Source organism: Equus asinus, chromosome 16 (assembly GCF_041296235.1).
Source record: "Equus asinus isolate D_3611 breed Donkey chromosome 16, EquAss-T2T_v2, whole genome shotgun sequence".
Taxonomy (NCBI): domain Eukaryota; kingdom Metazoa; phylum Chordata; class Mammalia; order Perissodactyla; family Equidae; genus Equus; species Equus asinus.
In genome coordinates this window covers 24,453,248-24,474,030 of record NC_091805.1, presented here as the reverse complement: position 1 = coordinate 24,474,030, position 20,783 = coordinate 24,453,248, and the positions used below count along the sequence as shown (strand labels likewise).

The 20,783-nt window shown below is 37.6% G+C and overlaps 1 protein-coding gene across 1 annotated transcript in view; it reads left to right on the top strand.

Annotated features, from left to right (window-relative positions):
• Positions 1-2,150: 2,150 nt before the first annotated feature.
• GTF2B (general transcription factor IIB) overlaps positions 2,151-20,783 on the top strand; it is a 28,708-nt gene continuing 10,075 nt past the window's right edge. The window contains exons 1-2 of the mRNA XM_014841894.3: positions 2,151-2,304; positions 6,138-6,244. Of these exons, the coding sequence (XP_014697380.1) occupies positions 2,288-2,304; positions 6,138-6,244 (124 nt within the window). The 5' untranslated portion in view covers positions 2,151-2,287. The remainder of the gene's footprint in view (positions 2,305-6,137; positions 6,245-20,783) is intronic.

The window sequence follows — 20,783 nt, the reverse complement described above, 5'->3', positions numbered from 1 at the left end:
ATAAGTGAATATATGCAAAGCCTTAAAATAGTACCTGGCACATAGTAAGCACTATATATGAGTGTTTGGTGCTATTATTAACATCATGATTATTAATTTTTATTACTACTTCTATCTGAATTTAAATAAAGCTTTATGCCTTTATTAAAGAATCAAAATGATAGTGAATGCTTCTACAAATATAACCTATATTTCCCAGGACACAGTGATTTGGGTCTAAAAATACAGCCTTGCAATAACAGCACATAGTAGGCAAACATAAAAGTGAGAAATTCTTAAAGTGAGGCATTCCTGGCTTTGAATTCTGCCTCCACCAGTAGCTTATTTTGTGACCCTGGGCAATTTACCTTGCAACCTCTCTAAGCCTTTAGAAGGAGACTAATACTACTTGCCTGACAAGATAGCCAAGAAGCAGATAGGATAATGAATGTGAGGTGCCTGACAGATGGCCTAGTGCCTAAGAACCTCAGGCCTACTTTCAAGAACTCACCTGCTTCTTGCAGCTCCACGCGGGTCCCTCCCTTTTCCTTCTCTAGCTCCCTGCCATCTTCAGCAGGGCCTTACCCTGCCACCTGGTAAAACCAAACCACCAAGAAGCAGGCGCAGGATAATTAATCACCCATTGATGAATGTGTGTGTGTGTGTTTTAATCTCAGAATCAACTATAAACATTAAATGGGATAATGTTGATAAAAACGCTTTATAAATTACCAATGCTGCATTAACGAAAGAAAAGGAATGACCTACCTAAGCTGCTTCTATTTTAATATAAAAGAAATCTAACTAGGTTGCGACAGATAAGAGACTCTCCAGGTGGGGCAGGAGTAATTTAACCAGTTGCCCGGCTACCTTTCTCTGGGGTTTCAATTTCTCTGATGGTTTCTTCCCTCAACAAACATTACTGAATGCCTACCGGGAATCCATTAGGTGGTAGGTCCCAATTCTTGACCTCAAGAGGTGCCCAGTTGCCCTCTTCGTTCTCTCCGTTTTCCTCTCCCAAGCCAAGATGCTCTAGTAGGAAAATTTCCTACTGAATTGGGGTGGAGCATCCCCAAGCCCTTTCGTGGTTGCACTTGGCACAGCTGAAATGAACTGGGATTTCTAAAACTTTTCCAAATATTAAGAGGCCTACCCACACACACATACACGAGCACAGTTAAAATTTTAAATTATAATACAACAGATTGGAAGACCGAAAAAAAAGTTTCTCCCATCCCCATCTAGATGTCAGTTCCAAAATTCCTGCCTCTTACACCCCTTATTCTTTCTATGGAAGCGAGTCTTCCCCACTTTTCAAGAAAACAGAGTGCTCAGTGACATTTAAGTCCCATGCCCAAATGAACCAAGCAGCCACTGAGTCTAAGTCCTCAGCCTCACAGAAACCAGAAGCACCCTCTTTCCTCCGATCCCCACAGGGTCAAGAGTGGGGTCTGTTTTCAGCAAAGTGGTGGTAGTGTTATTGTTATTATTGTTATTATCATTATTACTATTCTGACGTTCGTTTGGCCAATGGATAAATCTAGGGACCTTTTGCGGTATCCAAACGTTCTGCTGAGTTCTCCAACTATCAGACAAATTTGCAAAGGCCATGGAAAAAAACAATCAGGGTAGGGCCCCACATCTCCCTGCCTCACGGGTGCACAGTGCTCTCATATGGTTTTGTTTCATCTCCTGCCAATTCTAAAAGGGTATGCAAGGCAGATACTATTACCCTTTGCCCCGAAGGGCGAAGGGACGTGCTTCAGAAGACACAGCTTGCTAGCTGATGACAGAGGCTGAATTGATACCAGTTCTAGCTGACCTAAGTGAATTTCTCTTTTTAGCCCAAATTCCTTAGGAGAATCACCCCTCTGGGCAAGTAAGAACTGCCTCAAACTGGAGGAACTGACTCCCGGAGGAGGGGGTAGTTAGCCCTTGCGGATGTGGGCTTTGCGCCTACCACGAAGCTCGGGTTGTTTTTATGTTTTAATTCAGTCAAGTGGGTGGTATCTCTGGTGTGGCCCGTTTTCAAGGCTCCCTTGAAAGGTTTCCTGGGTAGTTTTGTTGATTCTCCCAGCAACAGAACAAATTACAGACACGGAATACAAAAATAAGGAAACGCAAAGCACGTGGCATACAGGATCTCATCTTTCTTGGCCTTTCTCCCGACCCGTAGCCCCGCCCTATTACGGCTACGTGCCCTGTTCGCCTATAAAAGCCCAGCTGGGCGCGTTTTGTCGCCACAAGCTCTTCCTGTTTGCGGCAGCGTTCGTTGCTGGTTTTTGCTGGGACCGCAGTGGCTGTGAAGATGGCGTCTACCAGCCGGTTAGTACGGCCGGCCGAGCCCGGCGAGCTGGGGGCGGGCGGGAGTGCCCGGACTCGCTCGGCGGCCGCCGGGGCTGCTGCGTCGGGCTGGGCGCCCCGGAGGTGCGCGGAGAGGCGGCAGGGCTCGCTGGCCGGCACGGACAAAGGCCCTCCCAGATTGCCGGGTTGTCAGGGCTGTCGCAGGGGCTACCGTGCCTTCGGCGTCCCCGCCCCGGCGTCCTAGGGCGTCTTCTTATGCAGGCAGCATCCTGTGGGTCTCTGTGTCCCCAGCCCCGGCCTCGCGTCTTTTGAAGATATTTCAACTGTCTTTTTTTCTTGTTACTTCTTTCTGCGCTTGTTTTTCCATCTACGGCTCAGTCATCCTGAGGGTCTGTGAGTCTAAAGAGCAGGAGAGGGTTAGTTCCAGGCCCCTGTCAATCTGACAGGGAGTTAGGGACGGCAGCATTGTTGAGCCTGATGGAAACTGGCATCCCAGAGGCCCTCTGAAGTGGAAGCGGGGCATTTCCGAACAGTTGATCAGTTCCTTTCTAATAGAGTTCTTTACAAATGTTGTCTTCTGCGTATTCCTGAAGGAAGTCTTGCCGGCAGAAAATTACGTAAGTGCTGGGAAGTCACTCTTTAATATCTTCTTAAAATGTGATGTATACATACCTACAGGAAGTGCATGCAGAATGTCCTTAGAGACAGCCTTTAATCCTGTGACCTGAAAAATGCTTGCAGAGCCTAATTATCTTTCTCGTTACCACTATGAGGTAGATGTTAGTATTTTTGCATAAGTGTAAACTGAGTCACGCCAGTGTTGACTTTTCCAAAGTTGGTGTTAGAGTGTAGAGTCTCAGATATGTATTTCCTGTTATCACACAATTGGCCTGTAGTTAACTCATAATGTATTAAAAGTATCAAGTTCTATAGCTCCTAGAAGGCAAGTCTGGGATAATTTTTCTCAACTTGTTATCCTCTGTGGATTTGAGTTCCCACAGAAAGCCATTATCACAAAATAGCTAGAGAAGTCCGGGCCCTTTCTGGTTACTGCCAAGACTTACTGCTTATGTTAACTGTATTTTTTTAAAAGGTGGGGGTAGGGAGAGAGGCAGCTTTAGCTAATGGACTGTTTGAAAATAACTCTCAAAGCCGGTGACACTGTTGTTCACTGATTCTAATTCCATGATTGACTGCTCAATCATTCTATCTGGGTGTGGCTCTGTCAAGTAAGGCTTCCTTGTAGGTAAATGGAAAACGTCACCTTCCCAAAGACACATAAATATGACATATTCTCTCACGACCCTAGATCTGAAAGGTAAATGTGGTCATATTTGGGCACAGCTTTTGCATGTAATAGAATAGGAAATTGTGTTTGTAGGAAATGTTGCAGTAGTAAAATATAGTAAATTCACTTTGTAGATTCTCTACCCGAAAAGTACTTTGCTTTGTATGCCTTTATTTTCCTCATTTGTTAAAAAAAAATGTTTGAAATAAATTTTTTCTAAACATATCCAGCTCTTAAATATATGTTGTCCATCTCGAGTTTTTCTACCAGTGAGAACAAATGTAAATGTTAGTATTTCTACCTTTAGCAGTTTTTTCCCTGAGGAAGGTGTACAATTACTAGACTATGAAAATGCCTGATGTTTTTACAGAGAAGAGCACAGATGTCCTGAGTGCATACCTAAGCTCCATCTCTTAGTAGTTCTGTGACCTCAGACAAATCATTCTCTGAGTATAATCTTTAAGATAGGGAGAATGCCTCTGTTGCAGGGTGGCTGTGAAGGTTAGTAATATATGTATGGCTCTACACACGTAGTAGGCACCCCAATACGTGATAGCTCTAAAATGAGGTCGGGAATAGCTGGCTCCTTAAGTAGTCTAAGTTGTTTTGTCTGTGGTGGTTGTTTACTCCGTTCCTTCCTGATGGTTTCTCTCCCCTACTTCCCTCACCACCCACTCTTGTGATGCCTCTTTAATATTACTCTTGTGAGTAATTTGATTAAAAATTGACTACTTTAGCATGACTTCATTTTATTTTGGATAGAGTACACATCCAAATAGTAGAAAAACAAGAAAAATACAAAGCATTCTCCCTCCTTCCCTAGCTCCCAACCATCTGATTCTCCCCCGAAACAGACATTGTAACCAGTTTCTCGGTGTTTTCCTAGTGATTCTGTGCTTGAACAAGCATATGCATATCCTTCTAACCTCTTGTCTGCCGGAGAAGTAGTCTAATGTAAACACTGTTTGCTACCTTGCTTTTTACCTTTCTTATGAAGTGAACACATCCGTTTTACGTGCACAGCTCAATTACAAAGTGAGCACGTACGCAGAACACCCACCCAGGTCAAGGAATCAAATACCGCTGGCACCCTGAAGCCTGCTTTGTGCCCTCAATCATTACCCCTTCCCAAAGATCGTGACTCTGGCACCATAGATTTGTCTGCCTGCTTTAAAGTTTCTGTAAATGGCATGTATATTCCTCTGTGTCTTTTGATCAGCATTTGAGATTCATCCATGTTATTGCATATAACTCTACTTCATACTTTTTCCAGTTTTGTATAAAATCTCTACCTTATTCTTTTCACCTAGCATATCTTTGAGATGTTTCCGTATCGTTTGTGTATATACACACGCACTCTACAAGATACTTTATCTACTTTTTTAAGAGTGCAAAATATATCAGTCCTTTTCTTTGTATGCTGTGTGCCACGTGGCTGCCCAATAGGAATTTATGGAATAAACGTGAGTATAAAGTAGGCCCCAGCCCCCATTTTTCCAATTAACAGATCGAAGACATGTTCTGGTTAACTTGAATATATAAATTTGGGGAATATGGATTATTTTATCCGTTTTTTGGTGGGAATCACCTTTTATGTTGAGTTAATATTCTGAATCATATTTGCTATCGTGAGAAACTTTGTCCAAAACCACAAATACCTATTTACATGCTATAAGAATGGTTGGTGAAGTCTTTTAGATGTATATTTGAGATGGCCATAAAATAACCTTTTACTGTGTTACTTCAAGTGAACTTTTAAAGAGGGCTTATTTTCAATGATACCAAACATTTGTGATTTTGAAGTCATACCCCCAGAAATAATTACTCAATCTATGTTAAATATCTTTGTTGCTTTTAAAAACTGATTCTATCAATTCATTTAATGCTAACATGTCTTCCCCACACTGCTTTATTTTCAAAATAAAATAATTGAGCAAATTATTACTATCACAAGTAGAGTAAAAGTAGCTTTTGAAGCTGTTTCTTGAATGCTAACAAGCTCAATTGTGGAGCAAATGAAATTGTCACATCTTAGGTTCAGCAGAGCCACATCTGCAGCCCTCATTTACATACCTGTTCCTTTCAGTGCACTACTCTAAATCTGTTACTAAGGTAACTAGCAAGTAGAAAGACACAGGCTTGAAATTTATTCTCTGACCAGAGAAATAAGTGGCAAGGTGCACAACCTTGATGGTTATATATAAATGTCACAGGTTATTATGGTAGCTAGTCATTTCTATGCTAATGAAAATTTTTAAAAATCTTAGTAGCCTACATGTTAAGAGAGAAAAGTTGTTTTCCATTTAAGTTTTTAAAGCCCTCCATGTCTGCACACCAGTAAGTATTCTTATAAAAAACAATTCCAATAGAATATACCTGTTAATTACTAGCTAGAATTTTAAAGTAACCTAATTGGGATGTTTACTTTGAAAATTTAGCTTAAATGTGTTATAAACTTATAGTATTGGAAAAGTGTTCAAATATTTCTTTTTTCCCCATAAAGTCTACTTCGTTACATGTTGGTTGGGAGGATATAAGAATACATATATATTTTTTTTTCATTTAGTTTGGATGCTCTTCCAAGAGTCACATGTCCAAACCATCCAGATGCCATTTTAGTGGAGGACTACAGAGCTGGTGATATGATCTGTCCTGAGTGTGGCCTGGTTGTAGGTGAGCACTTATTATGATTTTAACTGAAATCACTATTTGGGATACTTTGCTTTTGTTTATTTTCCAAACTGTCTTTTAGTGAATACATTTTGAATTTTTTCCTTACAGGTAATTTACATTTGTTGTAAAACAAAAAAAAAATAATTAAAAAGAAACAAGTGAAAGTAATATCATCCAGAGATACTATATTTTATTATCTATCCAAATGTGTATATTTCATAATGTGGGGTAGGAGGGAGCATTAAATGAGACAGCTCATCCAAGAGAAAAGGCCCTCAGTCCTTAATCTCTTGAGTCCTTAGTCTTAAATATTTGATGGGGCATTGGGACAAGGGGATGACGTTTATGCGTGTGGAATAATTAATAAATGTAATCCAACTTTTGTGGCTTTCATATATTTAAACATGATTTATTTCAGAGTATATAAAGCTAGGCAGACATGATTTATTTCAGAGTAGTAAAGATGTATTTGTACTGAGTCTCAACTAAGTCCTTTTAGTCAGCAAAAAGATTTATTGTAATTTTCATTTGCTCATGTAGAATGATTTATTTATTAATTTCTAATATAAAATTGTTATTGCCAAAAATACTGCTACTTAAAATTTCACTTTTATTCCTACTTGCTCGCTAATCTAGATATGCAGCAGAACTTTAGAGATGGTCTGTTCAAAACTTATTCATATAGCGAGGTTGCAGCCAGTATCTGAGAAAAGGAGTAATGCTTAGCAGTTTGAAATACTTAGGAATGAAAATGCTGGTGGGGTTGTGGGAAGTATAACAAACATTGGTGGTGGTGTACTGTGGGAGTATCTTACTTGGAGGACATCTGTAATATTCCTCCAAGTAGGGTGCTTGCCTCAGACCTCCAGTGGGAGTTTTAAATCATACAGAGTTGCTAATAGGAATTGAAATCCATTTGCAACTGTATTCTACTCGTAAAAATATTAACAGCTAGTACACTTATTGTATGCTAGGGATTGTTCTAAATGATTTACATATTCGTGCAGTTTATCCTCAGAGATACCTATGAGGTGAGTACTAGCATATCATTTTAGAGATGAGAAAACTGAAGTTTAGGAAGTCTAGCAGTCCAGCTCCAGGGTCTGCATGGGAGCCAAATTTCTATCCTACCTTTCGTAATAAAATGAGTTCAGTCTGAGATTGGGAAATTACTAACACCACCTATTTTTATATGGCTTGAATGCTGAAAATGGCTTTTACATTTTTAAATGGCTGAAAAAAAAGAATATTTTGAGATGTGAAAATAGTATCAAATTCAGATTTCCATGTCCATAAATAAAGTTTTATTGGAACACAACCACAGTCATTTATTTACATGTTGCCCGTGGTTGCTTTCACATTGCAACAGCAGAATTTAGTAGCCGCAACAGAAACCATATGTGGTGCTCTCATTGCTTTGTACTGCTGCTCAGTGCACTAGGAGTCCCAGTGATGCAGTTATAACCCCACACAGCATTTGGAGTGCCCAGCATATCTCCACAGTGTAACATTTTATTTATTTTGTTACCATTGCGTACCCATCATGTCAAAAACAAGAAAAAATGTGAATTTTGAATGTCATGCTTAAAAGGCACAGCAGAGTGTGGGTTATTTTGTTATTGAATTAGATGGCAAAGCGTTGTGTTTATTATGCAGTGATACTATAGCTATGCTAAAAGAATACCGTAAACATTGACATAACGAGACTAGGCACTCATCACAGTACTCCCAACTCAGGAAAACAATGGTCAGAACATTTGGAAAATGTAAAGTGGAGTATCTCATCACAGCAGAATTTCTTTGCAAATATAAAAGAATGGAAATAAGGCTGCAGCTAAAGTAAGTTTCTGAGTGGCTCATTTTTGGTAGGCCAAGCAAGGAAAGCGATTTACCATGATGAGTTAATTAATTCGTGTTTGATTATAGCAGCTAAAGAAATGTGTTCAGAGAAAATACACTTATTTAAGACTGTTAGCGTCTCAGCAAGAAGAGTTGCTTGAAGAGTGGAGGACATTGGGAGCAACAGCAATAGTCAATTAACAATCAAGGCAAATTATTTCAAGTATTTTTCCTGGACTCTTGATGACTCGGCAAATGTTACTGATAGTGCTGAGCTGTTTATTCAAGAAGTCAGTGCAGTGTGCAGTTGGAAGTGACTGAATCATCTGCATGGAACAACTACAGGAGAAAATATTTTCAAAGAGGTGCAGAATTACTGATTCAGTACGACCTGAAGTGGAATCAGCTAAGATGTTTTGTAACTGATGGTGGTAAAAATATGTGTGGAGTGGAAGACTTAGTGAGACAAATTTACAAAGATTGTGAAAAATTTTAAGATTTTTAAAGCCTATAGTTATTCGTCGTGTTATTTACCAGTAGATACGTTGTGGAAAAAGTTTGAATCTGTCATTTGTTATTGATTCAGTAGTGTCAATAGTGAATTTCACTCACTCTCCTGGACTTAACTGTCATCAGTCAGTTCTATGAATCAGTGCCGCTTTCACCCGCTGTTGCTGAACTTGGAATAGCTTTAGAAATTAGCTTTTGCTGCAGACTTGCTAATATGTCTTAATTGAATTCAACCTAGAATCGCAAGGCAAAGCAGTGCCTGTGTTTAACTTAGTTAAACGGTAGTAAAGTCAATTTGACAACTAACCTTATTTGAATCACAAGTAATATCAAATTGCTTTATATATTTTATGTACTTTCATTGCTGTCAGAATTAAAACAAGAACTAAGATCTTCATCCCCGCACAGATCTGCAGCAGGTATATTTTTCCAAACCCAAACTGTGTTTTCCAGATCAGGATGCAAATGCAAATGAAATTTTCATATTTCAAGATTTGCTTAACTGTAGTTAAGGAGCTTCCACCTAACCTTCAATTGGAAATGATTAATCTACAATGTAATGACATGTTAAAAGGCAAATATCAGGAGAATGTAATAAAATTCCATAAATGCTTTCCAAGCAGTGAATATGCTCAATTAAATCATAGGCTTGCAGATTAATATCACTATTTGGCAGTACTTACTTATGTGAAAAAGACATTTTAAAAAATGAAATGCATGAAGTCTTGTTAACATGGCATTGACAGATGAACATTTGTAATTGATTTTGATGATAAGGAACACTAACTTTGAATTTCAATTAAGTGAAATTTTTCCCCCCAAAATAGAATATCATTCTTCTCAGTAGTAGATATGTATTACAAAAAATTATACTTAATTATTGTTATATTTTTCATTCCATCAATAAAAATTATTCGTTGATTTTTTTCTTTTGGTATAAATACCTATGTAATATCATCAGTTTGACCTCTTGACTCACAAAACCTAAAATGTTTACTGTATGACCCTTTACGGAAAATGTTTGCTGGCCCCTCAGTTAAATGAGAGCATTCTAATTCTTCCGTAGTATTAAGATCAAACCAATAATGTGTGACAGTGAGACAGAGATGGAATATTGAAGGTAAATTCGTCTTCTTGGAGGTCCTAACCTCTGTAGGCATTTAAAAAGAAGGAGTGCAAAAATGTTGCCTTATATTTCCAGCCTTTCCATCAGCTTCACTTCCACTTTGACCAGCAAGACACTTGGGTAAGATTAACCAACTGGAGGAGGAGGATAGAATTCACAGGCCTTATATGCTTTTTTGGTGTTTGGAATCCCTAATTTTTACTTGTATTTTTCTGCTGTATCAAACCAAAGAAAGTATATTTTCTTTTAGTTTTCCTTTAGTTAATTACTAGTCTTGAACACCAGCATCAGAAGTATATTTTATTCTAACTAAAGCTACCAGGCTGAATTTTAAGGCCTGGAAATTTGAAAATATAATCTGATTAAACTTCCTTTCTATATATAGAAATATCTCTTTGTGATACTGGTTTTCCTGACAAAAATATAACAAATACTTGTCTTATAATATACAGTAGCCTCATTCACAGATATTTGTGGTTAAATGTGTTATATGATGTCTTGCAAACGAAGAATTATTCCGTGACCAAACAAGTGCAGGCAGGTAAGACTCTGCTGACAGACTTCTGTTTTGCTGCAGATATCATCAATCAAATTATGTTGAAAATAGCTTAATTAAACATGACACTCCATGAGTCTAAATTTTAAAAATACATATACATATGTACATATATACACAAACATATATCACTGTCATCTATCAATAATAAATTTAGATTGTATTATATATTTTATTGGGTTTGCATCATCTTGTTGGTTTAAAGGCATGTGCTCTTTGTTGCCAGCTTAATTTAGCTTTTATCTCTTATGCTGTGGAGAGAGGAAGAACTTAAACTGGTCAAATATTCTGCAATCCACTAAGGGCATACAATTTGTCCCTTTTCTCGTATTCGAGATATTGCTGTTCATAAAGATTTAAATCTGGACATCATCATCATGTGTTTCCCAGTAATCTTGGTATATGTGGTTTGATTGTGCTTGCCATAGAATTTCACATTCTCTGAAACTTTTTAGATTATACCATATTTATTGAATAAGCATTTTGAATAACCTTTGGTTTAATCACCAGACAACTTAAAAACAAACTCTGCTAGAATTATTTTTGGACAACTCTGTACTTAATTAACGTTTAATTTGTGCTTGAAACTTAGGGCGGCCTCTTGTCACTAACTCCCCTTAATCTCAAACTTAAGACTAGATACCACTCAATTGTCATCTTCAGAGCCATGTGCTACCCCCTCAACTGAGTCGGCACTAAGAGAGTCCATTATTATCACCTTTTTTAATGAAATAATTCATAATACAAAAAATATATTTGTCTTATATAAACTGTCTTTTCTTTAGTCTCTAGTAACACTTTTCTCACTGTCCTTTAAACCTTCATTCATAGGCCCCTTGAGGCCCACCAGTCAGTCTCAAAACCAGTGCCACGTGTTTTAGGATTTTCTTAAAGCAACATTATACCTTCAGGAACCAATTTCTGTTTCAATTATGTGACAAACTCCCTCAAAACTTAGTTGCTTATAGCAGCCATTTTATTTTGCTCTTGATTTTATGGGTCAGTAATTTGGGAAGGACTCATCTGGGGTATTGTTTCTTTCCATGGTACTGGCAGGTCCTGGAGGATCCACTGCTGTGATGGCTTCGTCACCTGCATTTCTGGTGCCTCTATGCTCCTTGGCCTTCCTACATGGGTCTCTCATCCTCTAGGTCTTCTCCATAGTTGTTTCAGAGTAATCCTATTTCATACATAATGGTTGATTTTCAAGAGAAACCTCTCAAGAGCAAGTGTTTTGAGAGAGAGTAGAAGCTGGATTTGGGTCGTGAAAGGCTATGCCTGGAACAGGATTGCTTCTGTATTCTATTAGCAGTCATGAGACCTGCCTAGTTTGGAGGAGTTGGAGAAATAGGCTTCACCTGATGTGAGTGATAGGGTCATGTTGCAGAAGAACATGTGGATGGGAGATATTGCAGCCATCTTTGGAAAAGACAATTTGTCACATGTTTAACGTCTAATTTTTTTCCCAGTATCCACATGGTTGTGTAGTATTTAGTCTCTCTTGTAACTCAGGTTGTTTCCAATTTTTTGTGCTATCTTTTAATACTGTTTAACATGTAATAGTTATCTAATTGACTTTCCTCTTTGAATTACAGGATTTGTGTTTTAAACATATGAAATGTTATGATTTGTGGTTGGCTGTCTCATCAGTGATCCTTAAGATATTGGTAGTGATCTCTAAAATAGGGCCAATTTTTAAAGCAAAGCTTTGTCATTTCTACCATGAAACTATTGGCTCTAATAGCTTGTTTTGTGGGGTTTTTCCCCCAAATCCTGTGTGATTGTGTGTCACTTTAAAGGGTGAGCACTAGGTGGCAGTATAATCATATTTAGATTGTCAATTTGTTCATAAATTTGACTTTGTTCATTGTTTATACAGTGACTTATAGTCAGCAGAGTGTTAGGTTAGTAAACTGCTGTAATAGCTGTTAAAACATGAAATTGGTTATCAAGACTTTTATAAACTAGGATTTCATAATGAGGTGTTCGTTAGAACTAGTGGTATCATTTCTAGTTAAAGCCACTTTTCGTGTACCATTTAAAACTGAATTCTTTCATTGTTCTTTAAAGCAATATAAGGAAAATACCAGAAGATAGTTTAGGTGGATTTGAAAGGGAAAATGAGTCAATTTGACCTCTCCCTCTTAAACTCATTCTGGATATTATTTATTGGTATCTGATATTTGAACATGAATGGAATCTGGTATTAAATCTGACACATGAATGTATGAATGTGCATTAAGAATCAGCTGGGAAATATGTTTAAAAAGATTCCAGGCCTCACGTCCAGAAATTCTAGCTCAGGTCATACGTTGATAATACATTAAGAAACACATACCTATACTGTTATCTTTATAATTTACCACATTCTTTAAGATCTTCTCTACTTGTAGAGTTTTCATACTTTCTCTGTCTCCAGACCTAGACTGCAAATTCCTATAGGGTACATATCCTAGCTCCTAGTATAATTAGGAGTCAGTGGCCCTAGTTATACTTGGCTTGGCTACTAGTAATAGGCTATGTAACTATAGTAAAGTTACGTAATTTCTTCATGTGTAAAATAAGTCTTCCTCCCCCACCCCACAAAACAAAGGGCAGATACCATACATCTCAGAATTGTTAGGAATTGTTAAGAAGTAAATGAGATAATGTATATAGTATGGCTTTAGTATGACATTTTAGTGTTAATATATTTTGGGGATACAAGTTACTCCTTTTTCCTTAACCTTGTCGTAAAAGAGGATGATTCTGAGACGCCATTCTTCATAGCAAGTCAATTGCAAAATGTTTAAATGGGTTTGGCATATTTAATGCTCCAATTGCAGTATTTTAAAGATTCCTGTGCTACCATCTTTAAATTTACGTTAGCAATATTTCCTAAAGGAAAAAAATTCAGGTTTAGTTTAATGTGCCCATCTATATATTTAAATTAAGGACTATTTGTATTCCCTTTCACATTCTTGCTTTGGCATCTCTTGTAAGCCTTCAGAGACAGCCTTCTTGCCTAATGTAGAATTTTTAATTTAGATGCTACTTTCTCTTAAGCATCGGAATATTACTAATTTTACTCATTTAACACAACCACTGTTTGCAGTAGTTTTTCCATTTTACTGAAAGGGAAACTGAGGCTTGGAGTGCTTAGGTAATTAGCTCAAGATTCCACATCTAGTAAGTGACAGAGCCACTTAAATCCAGATCTGTACGAGTTAAACGCCTTTGGTCTTTCTACTACATGTTTCTTTTAAGACTGTCCTGGTCAGGGAGAGTGATAGAAAGATGAAACCCTATAAGCAAGCTCTGGAGCAACTCTGGCTAGTGTGTGGAAGGGAAGAGGGTAAATTAATACAGCATAACATGGTAAAAGCTCTATTACAGTTCTTTCAAGTTTGGGGAGAACACAAAGGTAGGAAGTGGTGACTTCCTGGGGAAATTACTGTTGAATTTACATTGAAACGTGGTCATTAAGAATGAGTCAGGGTTTATGGAGGGAAAGTCATTCCAAGTAGAGGGAAAAGAAACATATACCATAGGATAGAGGCCTGAAAGTATTAGTTCCTGAATGACTAAGTTTACTGTGACCAAGGTTAGGATGCATCTTCCATCAGAGCCGAAGCTCATTGGCTTAGATTCTGCTGTTGCAGACTTGCCTGTTTTTGAGGAAAAACAAGATGTATTCAGGTATTCAGGGATGGAACTTATAATGCATTTTCCTTTACAGACTATTTTCCAAATGGTAATTACACTGTCAACTTGTACATGTTTGAGGGCGTGGGGAGTCTAAGCATCCTGGGTAAAGTAGGCTTTTATGGGCTGGTCTTGGAAATTAATCATGATGTGGTTTGTTTCTAGGGGATAATTCATTTTGAGTTTGTACCCAGTTTACGTTTTGGGAACATAAACTGTGATTTAGAGACAGGCTATATTATTAATAGTATGTCTTCATAAAGTATCTCTTGATTAAAGTTCTCTTCAAAATTGTCTTTAACACATATTTCTGATAAGAATGTATAGTAACCATAGGCTAAAAATCAGGATTCTTTGAAATATCATGAGAAGAAATGGGGGAAAGGGTTAAATGACTGAGGAAGTTGTGGAAGCTAATGATGCATTTCATCTCGAGCAGTAGCTTTTATGAATCTAATGTGTTGGCTTAAACATTTTTCAAAGCACCTTAAGTTTTCTTTAATTACAAAAATTTGATGCTTGGGGTTTGTCCATCTTGAGTAGTAATACATTCAGATTATTGAACTTTTATTAGACTTAGCCCATTTTGAAAAATTTTGTAGTTTTAAACTAAATGGTGTTAGACAAATCTAGCCTGAGAAAAACAAGTAATTTGGGCAGTATTTTTCTAAGACCCTCCTACTTCTGAATTCTCTACTGCAGGTTGTATGCCAGAATGCTTAAATAAGATCATTTTTTCGGTAAGATGCCATAAAGAATTGAAATCTGGGGCAATTCCTGCTCATATACCCTTTTTTAAAGTTCCTTTCTTAATTTACAATAAGAGAGAGAAAACAAAAACATTGTAAGTCTAGGTCAGGCTAGAAAGTCACGCTCTCCAGTATTGGCTTCCTGGTGCTTTTGGTATGTTGCAGTGTTTCCCTGCACTGTTAGGATTGCTACCTTAAGCCATTCTGGTTTTAATAATGTACCATGAAATACCTTTGGTTGAATTTACAGTTTATAGTTTGCATGATAAGGTTTAATGTATGTTTAATTTGTCTTTGTGTACTATTTCCTTTAGACTATAAGGCACAGTACCTTGATTCTGCTGGATGTTCTTTCTCATCTCCTCTCTCCCTGCCCCATTATTCCTGTGGCAGAGGCTGCTGCTTTTTTCCCCAATGTCTATTCCCCCTTTCTTCACTAATAGAATCCCTGTTTGTTTTTGTTTTTTAAAGATTGGCACCTGAGCCAACATCTGTCGCCAATCTTCTTTTTTTTCCTTCACTCCCCAAAGCCCACCAGTACATAGTTGTATATTCTAGTTGTAGGTCCTTCTACTTGTGGCATGGGGGATGCCACCTCAGCGTGGCTTGATCAGCAGTGCCATCTCCGCACCCAGGATACAAACCAGCGAAACCCTGGGCCGCCCAAGTGGAGCACTCAAACGTAACCACTCAGCCATGGGGCCAGCCCCATAGAATCCCCAAGTTGGAACTGGGCATGTGGCTGCCCTAGTAACTGTATTACCCAGCTTCCCTTGTAGCTTGATATGGCTGTGTGATTAAGTTCTAACTGGTAGGTTGTCAGTAGAAGAAATGTTGGCAACTCTAGATCCTGCCCTAAGGGATGTGCCCTCCCTTTTTCTCCTTCCACTGGTTAGAATGCAGACATGACGGAGGGACCTACCAACAGCCATCTTATGCTGCGAAATGCAAGCCATGATAAAGATGGCTTATCACAAAGATAGGAGGAGTCTGGGTCACACTAGACCAGAACTATTAACTGTGGACTGTTAACATGAGAAAGTTGTGTCTTCTTTAAATCACTATAATTTTTGCTTTGATTACAAACCTACCTGTTTCCTTCCTGATACATTTCTGGAATCGTATGGGGAGTTTATTTTGTTTGGGTCATCTATTATCTGCCAGGGACTGTGAGTATCTGGAGAGACTGAGAGCACTGGTGGTGGTGAATTGGAAGGTTTTCCAGCGTCACTGCCATCACTGGACTTGCATTGACAATTCTGTATTACAGGATGAATAAGCATAAAAATCACCATGGGGCTTATGAATATAAACTACAAGGAAGAGGAATAGTGATCCTGATTAAGTCTATGGACTTAACAGAAAATTCTACCCCTGACATAGTTTGCTAGTAGAAAGTTATAGAAAATAGCTAATATTTGTGATTTCCTCAGTTTGTCATGTGGCATAAAAAGGAAGCCATAGAACAGTCTTTTTTTAATGGACTTATACATAAATCCCCAAAACTATGGTACTGAAATCTGTTTGCTAATTGTCTTGTGGAACAGCCCTGCTGACTCTTCACTGGTATTTCTGGTTCTTCTTTGGGCTACATGGTACAGTTGTACTTCCCCACCCCTTTTGAAGTTAAGCATTACCCTTGGCTGGCTTTGGCCAGTGGGAGGTGAGTGGAAATGTTACTGTTAGAAACCATTAAGTCAGTGCATAATTCACCACATTCCCTTTTCCCTAGCATGGTGACTGGCATGTGTCAAGTGGTAGGAATTCCATCATCTTGAATAAGGACTGCATAAAAGCCATCTTGTCTCTTTTTAGAGTATGAATAAGAAAGTATAGTATGAATAAGAAAGAAATCTTTGTTTTAAGACACTGAACTTTTGAAATTATTCATTACCCCAGAATAACTTAATTTATCCTAACACAAAGGTACTAGAAGAAGAATAAGCCACAGACGACTCTGGTTAGCTTTCATAATGTAAGAAGACGGTGTGTAAGAAACACTATGGTCTGCTAAGATGATAATTAACTCAACACTTGTTTCTAATATAAGATACTCTGAATTAGAGTAGAATTATGTTTTAAGACTATTTCAGTTCACCTGTTACTTTTATGAAATAATGTTGAAATATTAGAGACATTTCTGTTTTAAATGGAAGGCATTGTTTTGAAAGTTCTGACAAGTGCTTTAGGTATAAAATAGAAATGGGAGTTAAGCATTGGAAAGGGAACAAGTTCTGCCACTGATGGGATTCTATATCTAGAATATTCAGAGCAAACTTTAAAAATTAATAGTCTATTAAAAGTGGCTGAATATAAGCATGTAAAATATTACAGCAATTACTAGTTAGAAAATGAGATTTTTAACAGAAAAAAATTAGGTCTAGTCTTTAATGTGAAATACATATAATCTGAAAGAAGACCTTGAGAAAGAGTATATTCCTTGTCCAAGAAGATTGAGGAAAGTTGTTCTGTCATTCCCAAAATAATGTATAGGTTTGACGCAGTTTAATTCAAAATCAGTGGTGTTTTGGTGGGAGTGAATTCTAATTTTTAATTGATTGCGGTATAATTGCATGCAGTAAAATGCACAGATCCCAGATGGTGCAGTTTGAATCTTGACGTTGCATATACTGGTGTAACCAGCACACTGACCAAGAAGGTTAGGCCGTTTGCTTCACCTCAGAAGTCCCCTTGTGTCTGTTTCTAGTCAGTCATCTCTGCCCTCCACCTCCACCCAACAGCAACCACTGTACTGATTTCTGTTCTCATAGATTATTTTGCCTGTTTTTGAACTTCCTATAAATAGAATCATGTAGTATGTTCTTTTTTGTGACTGAGCTTTTTTGACTCAAAATAGTGCTTTTGAAATGCATTTATGTTACTGCATGTATCAGTAGTTTATTTGCTGAGGGATATTCCATTGTGTACATTTTCCTGTTGCTAGACATTTGGGTTGTTTCTAGTTTTTAGCTGATATGCATAATGCTGCTATAAACATTCTTGTATGAGACTTTTGTAGGTAAATACTTGAGTGGAATTGCCAAATCATAGGTGCCAAAGTAGTGGAACCATTTTAAACTGGTGTAAATGATTTTGGCTGTTCTCAATTTTTTCCTGAAAAATAAAGAGATGAAACTCATTCTCTTTAGAATATGGTTAAATGTCTTAGTTAACATTCTTTAGATACCACTCACATGGATTGAGAACTGTACGTGTGTAATATGTGAATATACATATGTACTGAGTATGTTTACTTTTGGGTGAGAAACTTGATCAGAGTGTTAGAGAGCATACTCTATAGGTGGACGGAGGAGTAGGGCTATGATGTATATTACAGTAGTGCTACTATTTTGGTTTTATAAATATTCATATATAGACTTTGTGTCTGGTGTTAATTTTAGACAAATCAGTGTGTGGTTAAGAAAGAAACTAGTAAAAGTTGGCATGTTTCTCTGTTTCTAGAACATTAAAGGATACGTGAAGTGGTGTGTGCTGCGCTGATTGGCAGGCTTCTTCCTTGTCAGAGGTTGGTTATACCAAAACATGGCTGCCTGTGCTCTTAACCCCTAAAAGGATTCTGTATTGCAGTTTCCTTCCAGAGCAACTTTGAAAATGCTGCCTCGTTTAGGTTTTCTTCGAATGAAAATCCTTTATGTATTCTGACTTTCTTCCTGAATGGTCCACCCTATTTCTTGTTACTCATGCCCTTAATCTGATGGTCTAGTTATAGTTTCATGATGTGCTATTTGAGTTATTTTGGAAATTTTATTTATTATAAATGCTGTGTTTTGAGCAGTAAAATATGAAAAGAGGAATGGCTTTTAGCACAAACCACAGATTATTGAATGAGTCATGTAGATCACTCCCACGTATGTGGAAAAATTACCTCACTACCCAGTTTGGGGTTTTCTATTTATACTATCCTAGGCCAGCTTCGTTTTGTTTTGCTTTGTTTTTCCCCATAATGCATCTTGTCTTTTTTGAGGCAGTACAAAGCAAGCAGTAAAAGAAACTCATGGTAAGTTACTTTGAGGCCAAAAGGAAAATGCTATGAAGTGAAGCATCTTGGCTAACTAGTACTTTATCTTTAGATTACTAATAGATATATTCTACCTACCTGCCTTTTCATTTGCAGTGTCCTCTTAATACATTCATGGTGTTAATTAAAATATTACAAGTTAATCATGACATTTGACATTTTTTGTGAACTTAGAATTTAGCAAATAACTCCAAATTTGAAGGCTACAGTGGTTTTTTGTTGTGTGTGTGTTTATTTCACTGACTGGGAAAGTTAGATTCCCTTTTCTCCCTTTGAAAACATAAGTGTTTGGAGGCATCGTGGTATCACTTTAATTGGTGGATATTATTAAAGGGGCTAAACTTTGTCTAAAAATCTTGTTTTGGTGTTTATGATACAAATTTAGTGTCAGTTTGTCATGGAACAGGCACGATATGATCTAATTTTAATTTTAGGAACAAATGCATGTATACACATGAATGAAAACAGCAGAATATATTCCAAAGTATTTACTGTCTGTGGCTGTCTCTGGGTGTTGGAAATACAAGTAATTTTGTTTTGCTCATATATCTATTTTTTTTGTAAACAAGTATTATTCTTTTATGAAAAGGAAGAAAAATCGTCTCTATATAGTGGTCTCTTTGAGATGGGTCTTATTTAGTGTTGTAGTAAGGCTTCAGTGCACAATTACAGATTTAATGTTACTTTCAGGTAAGTTTTTAAAATCTTAATTTATGTAATTAGAATTGCTTCCCAAGTTTAGTGATGTTAGTTAGGAGGAGGAAGCAGAGAAATCCATGACAGTCCCATCCGTTTCACGTTCTTTTTCTCCTCATTTTGGACCACCTGCTCAATCTCTCATCTACTGAGGTTGCCTTACATATCTGACCTCTCTGATTTTCCTTCCTTGGCCCTTCTCGTGGCACACAGGTGTGGCCAGTAGGGGCCCTACCTCTCCTCTCAGTTCTCTTGTGACATGATAGTCCAGTGAAATCTGTTTATTCCCAAGTGATTCGAGTGTTTGGAGAAAAATGAATTTTTCCAAAATCATCAGGAATGAATCATCCCGTTGTGCATTTACCTGCTTTCTTAAATATAACGCTAAGATTAGATTATGATCACTATACTCTAGTGTTTATGAGCATTTTAATTAACGTACTAGATATAAAACAATTTAGAAGATTTAACATAGTCTACATGGAGTGCCTTCCTTCTGTTGTCTCCCTGCCTCCTTTGCTGTCTTTTACTGATCAGTTACCTGCAGCAGACTGATACTTTTAAAGTCTAATATGAAGATTTATGTTTTACAGCTGGTGCCTCTCCTAATTACCCCACCAAAAGGGGGGAAAAGTCAGAATATCTGTCATCTTATTTTTATTTTCATAGCAATAAATAGCTAATACTCAGCACTCACTTTTTAAGCAGTTTATGTGTGCTGTATCTGTTAGCTTATTTAATTTTTACAGTCTTTAAAATATGAAGTTATTGGGGAAATTTAAAGCTGAGGAAGTGAAGGCACAGAAATGAGGTACATTGTCCAAGGCTGAGTGGCAAATGGCAGACTCCACAGTCTTGACCGTTATATTAATTGATTTGTCAGTACCAGAACTTGTAATTGCTGAGCTAAGTGATTTCTGCCATTCCTTTCTCCTTTCTGTTGGTTGTGTATAGGTAGAGATGAAAACGGTCTGGTTCTTGCTTTCAATTTTAGCACATTTTGGTGGAAAGCTCATGTTTTACAAATACAGTATAGAACAGGCTGGAATCCAGTGCGCATTTCAGTTCTAGCTGTGTGATCTTAGGCAAATGAATCTTATTGCTAAAGTGGCAGTAAAAGTGGTACCTACCTTTATAAGGCTGTGATAATCGAGAGAGAACATTTACAAAGGGCACAGTGACGAACACATGCAAGTGCTCAGTGTTAACTCTTGGCTCCTGTGGAGATATGACTGGCCATTGAGCATTCCCCCAAAGCAGCAGTCAGCCAGGTCTGTTCCTGTCTGGTTTCTTGGCATATTTAGCCACTGCTTCGTAACCTAAAAGGAAAAGTTTCCTAC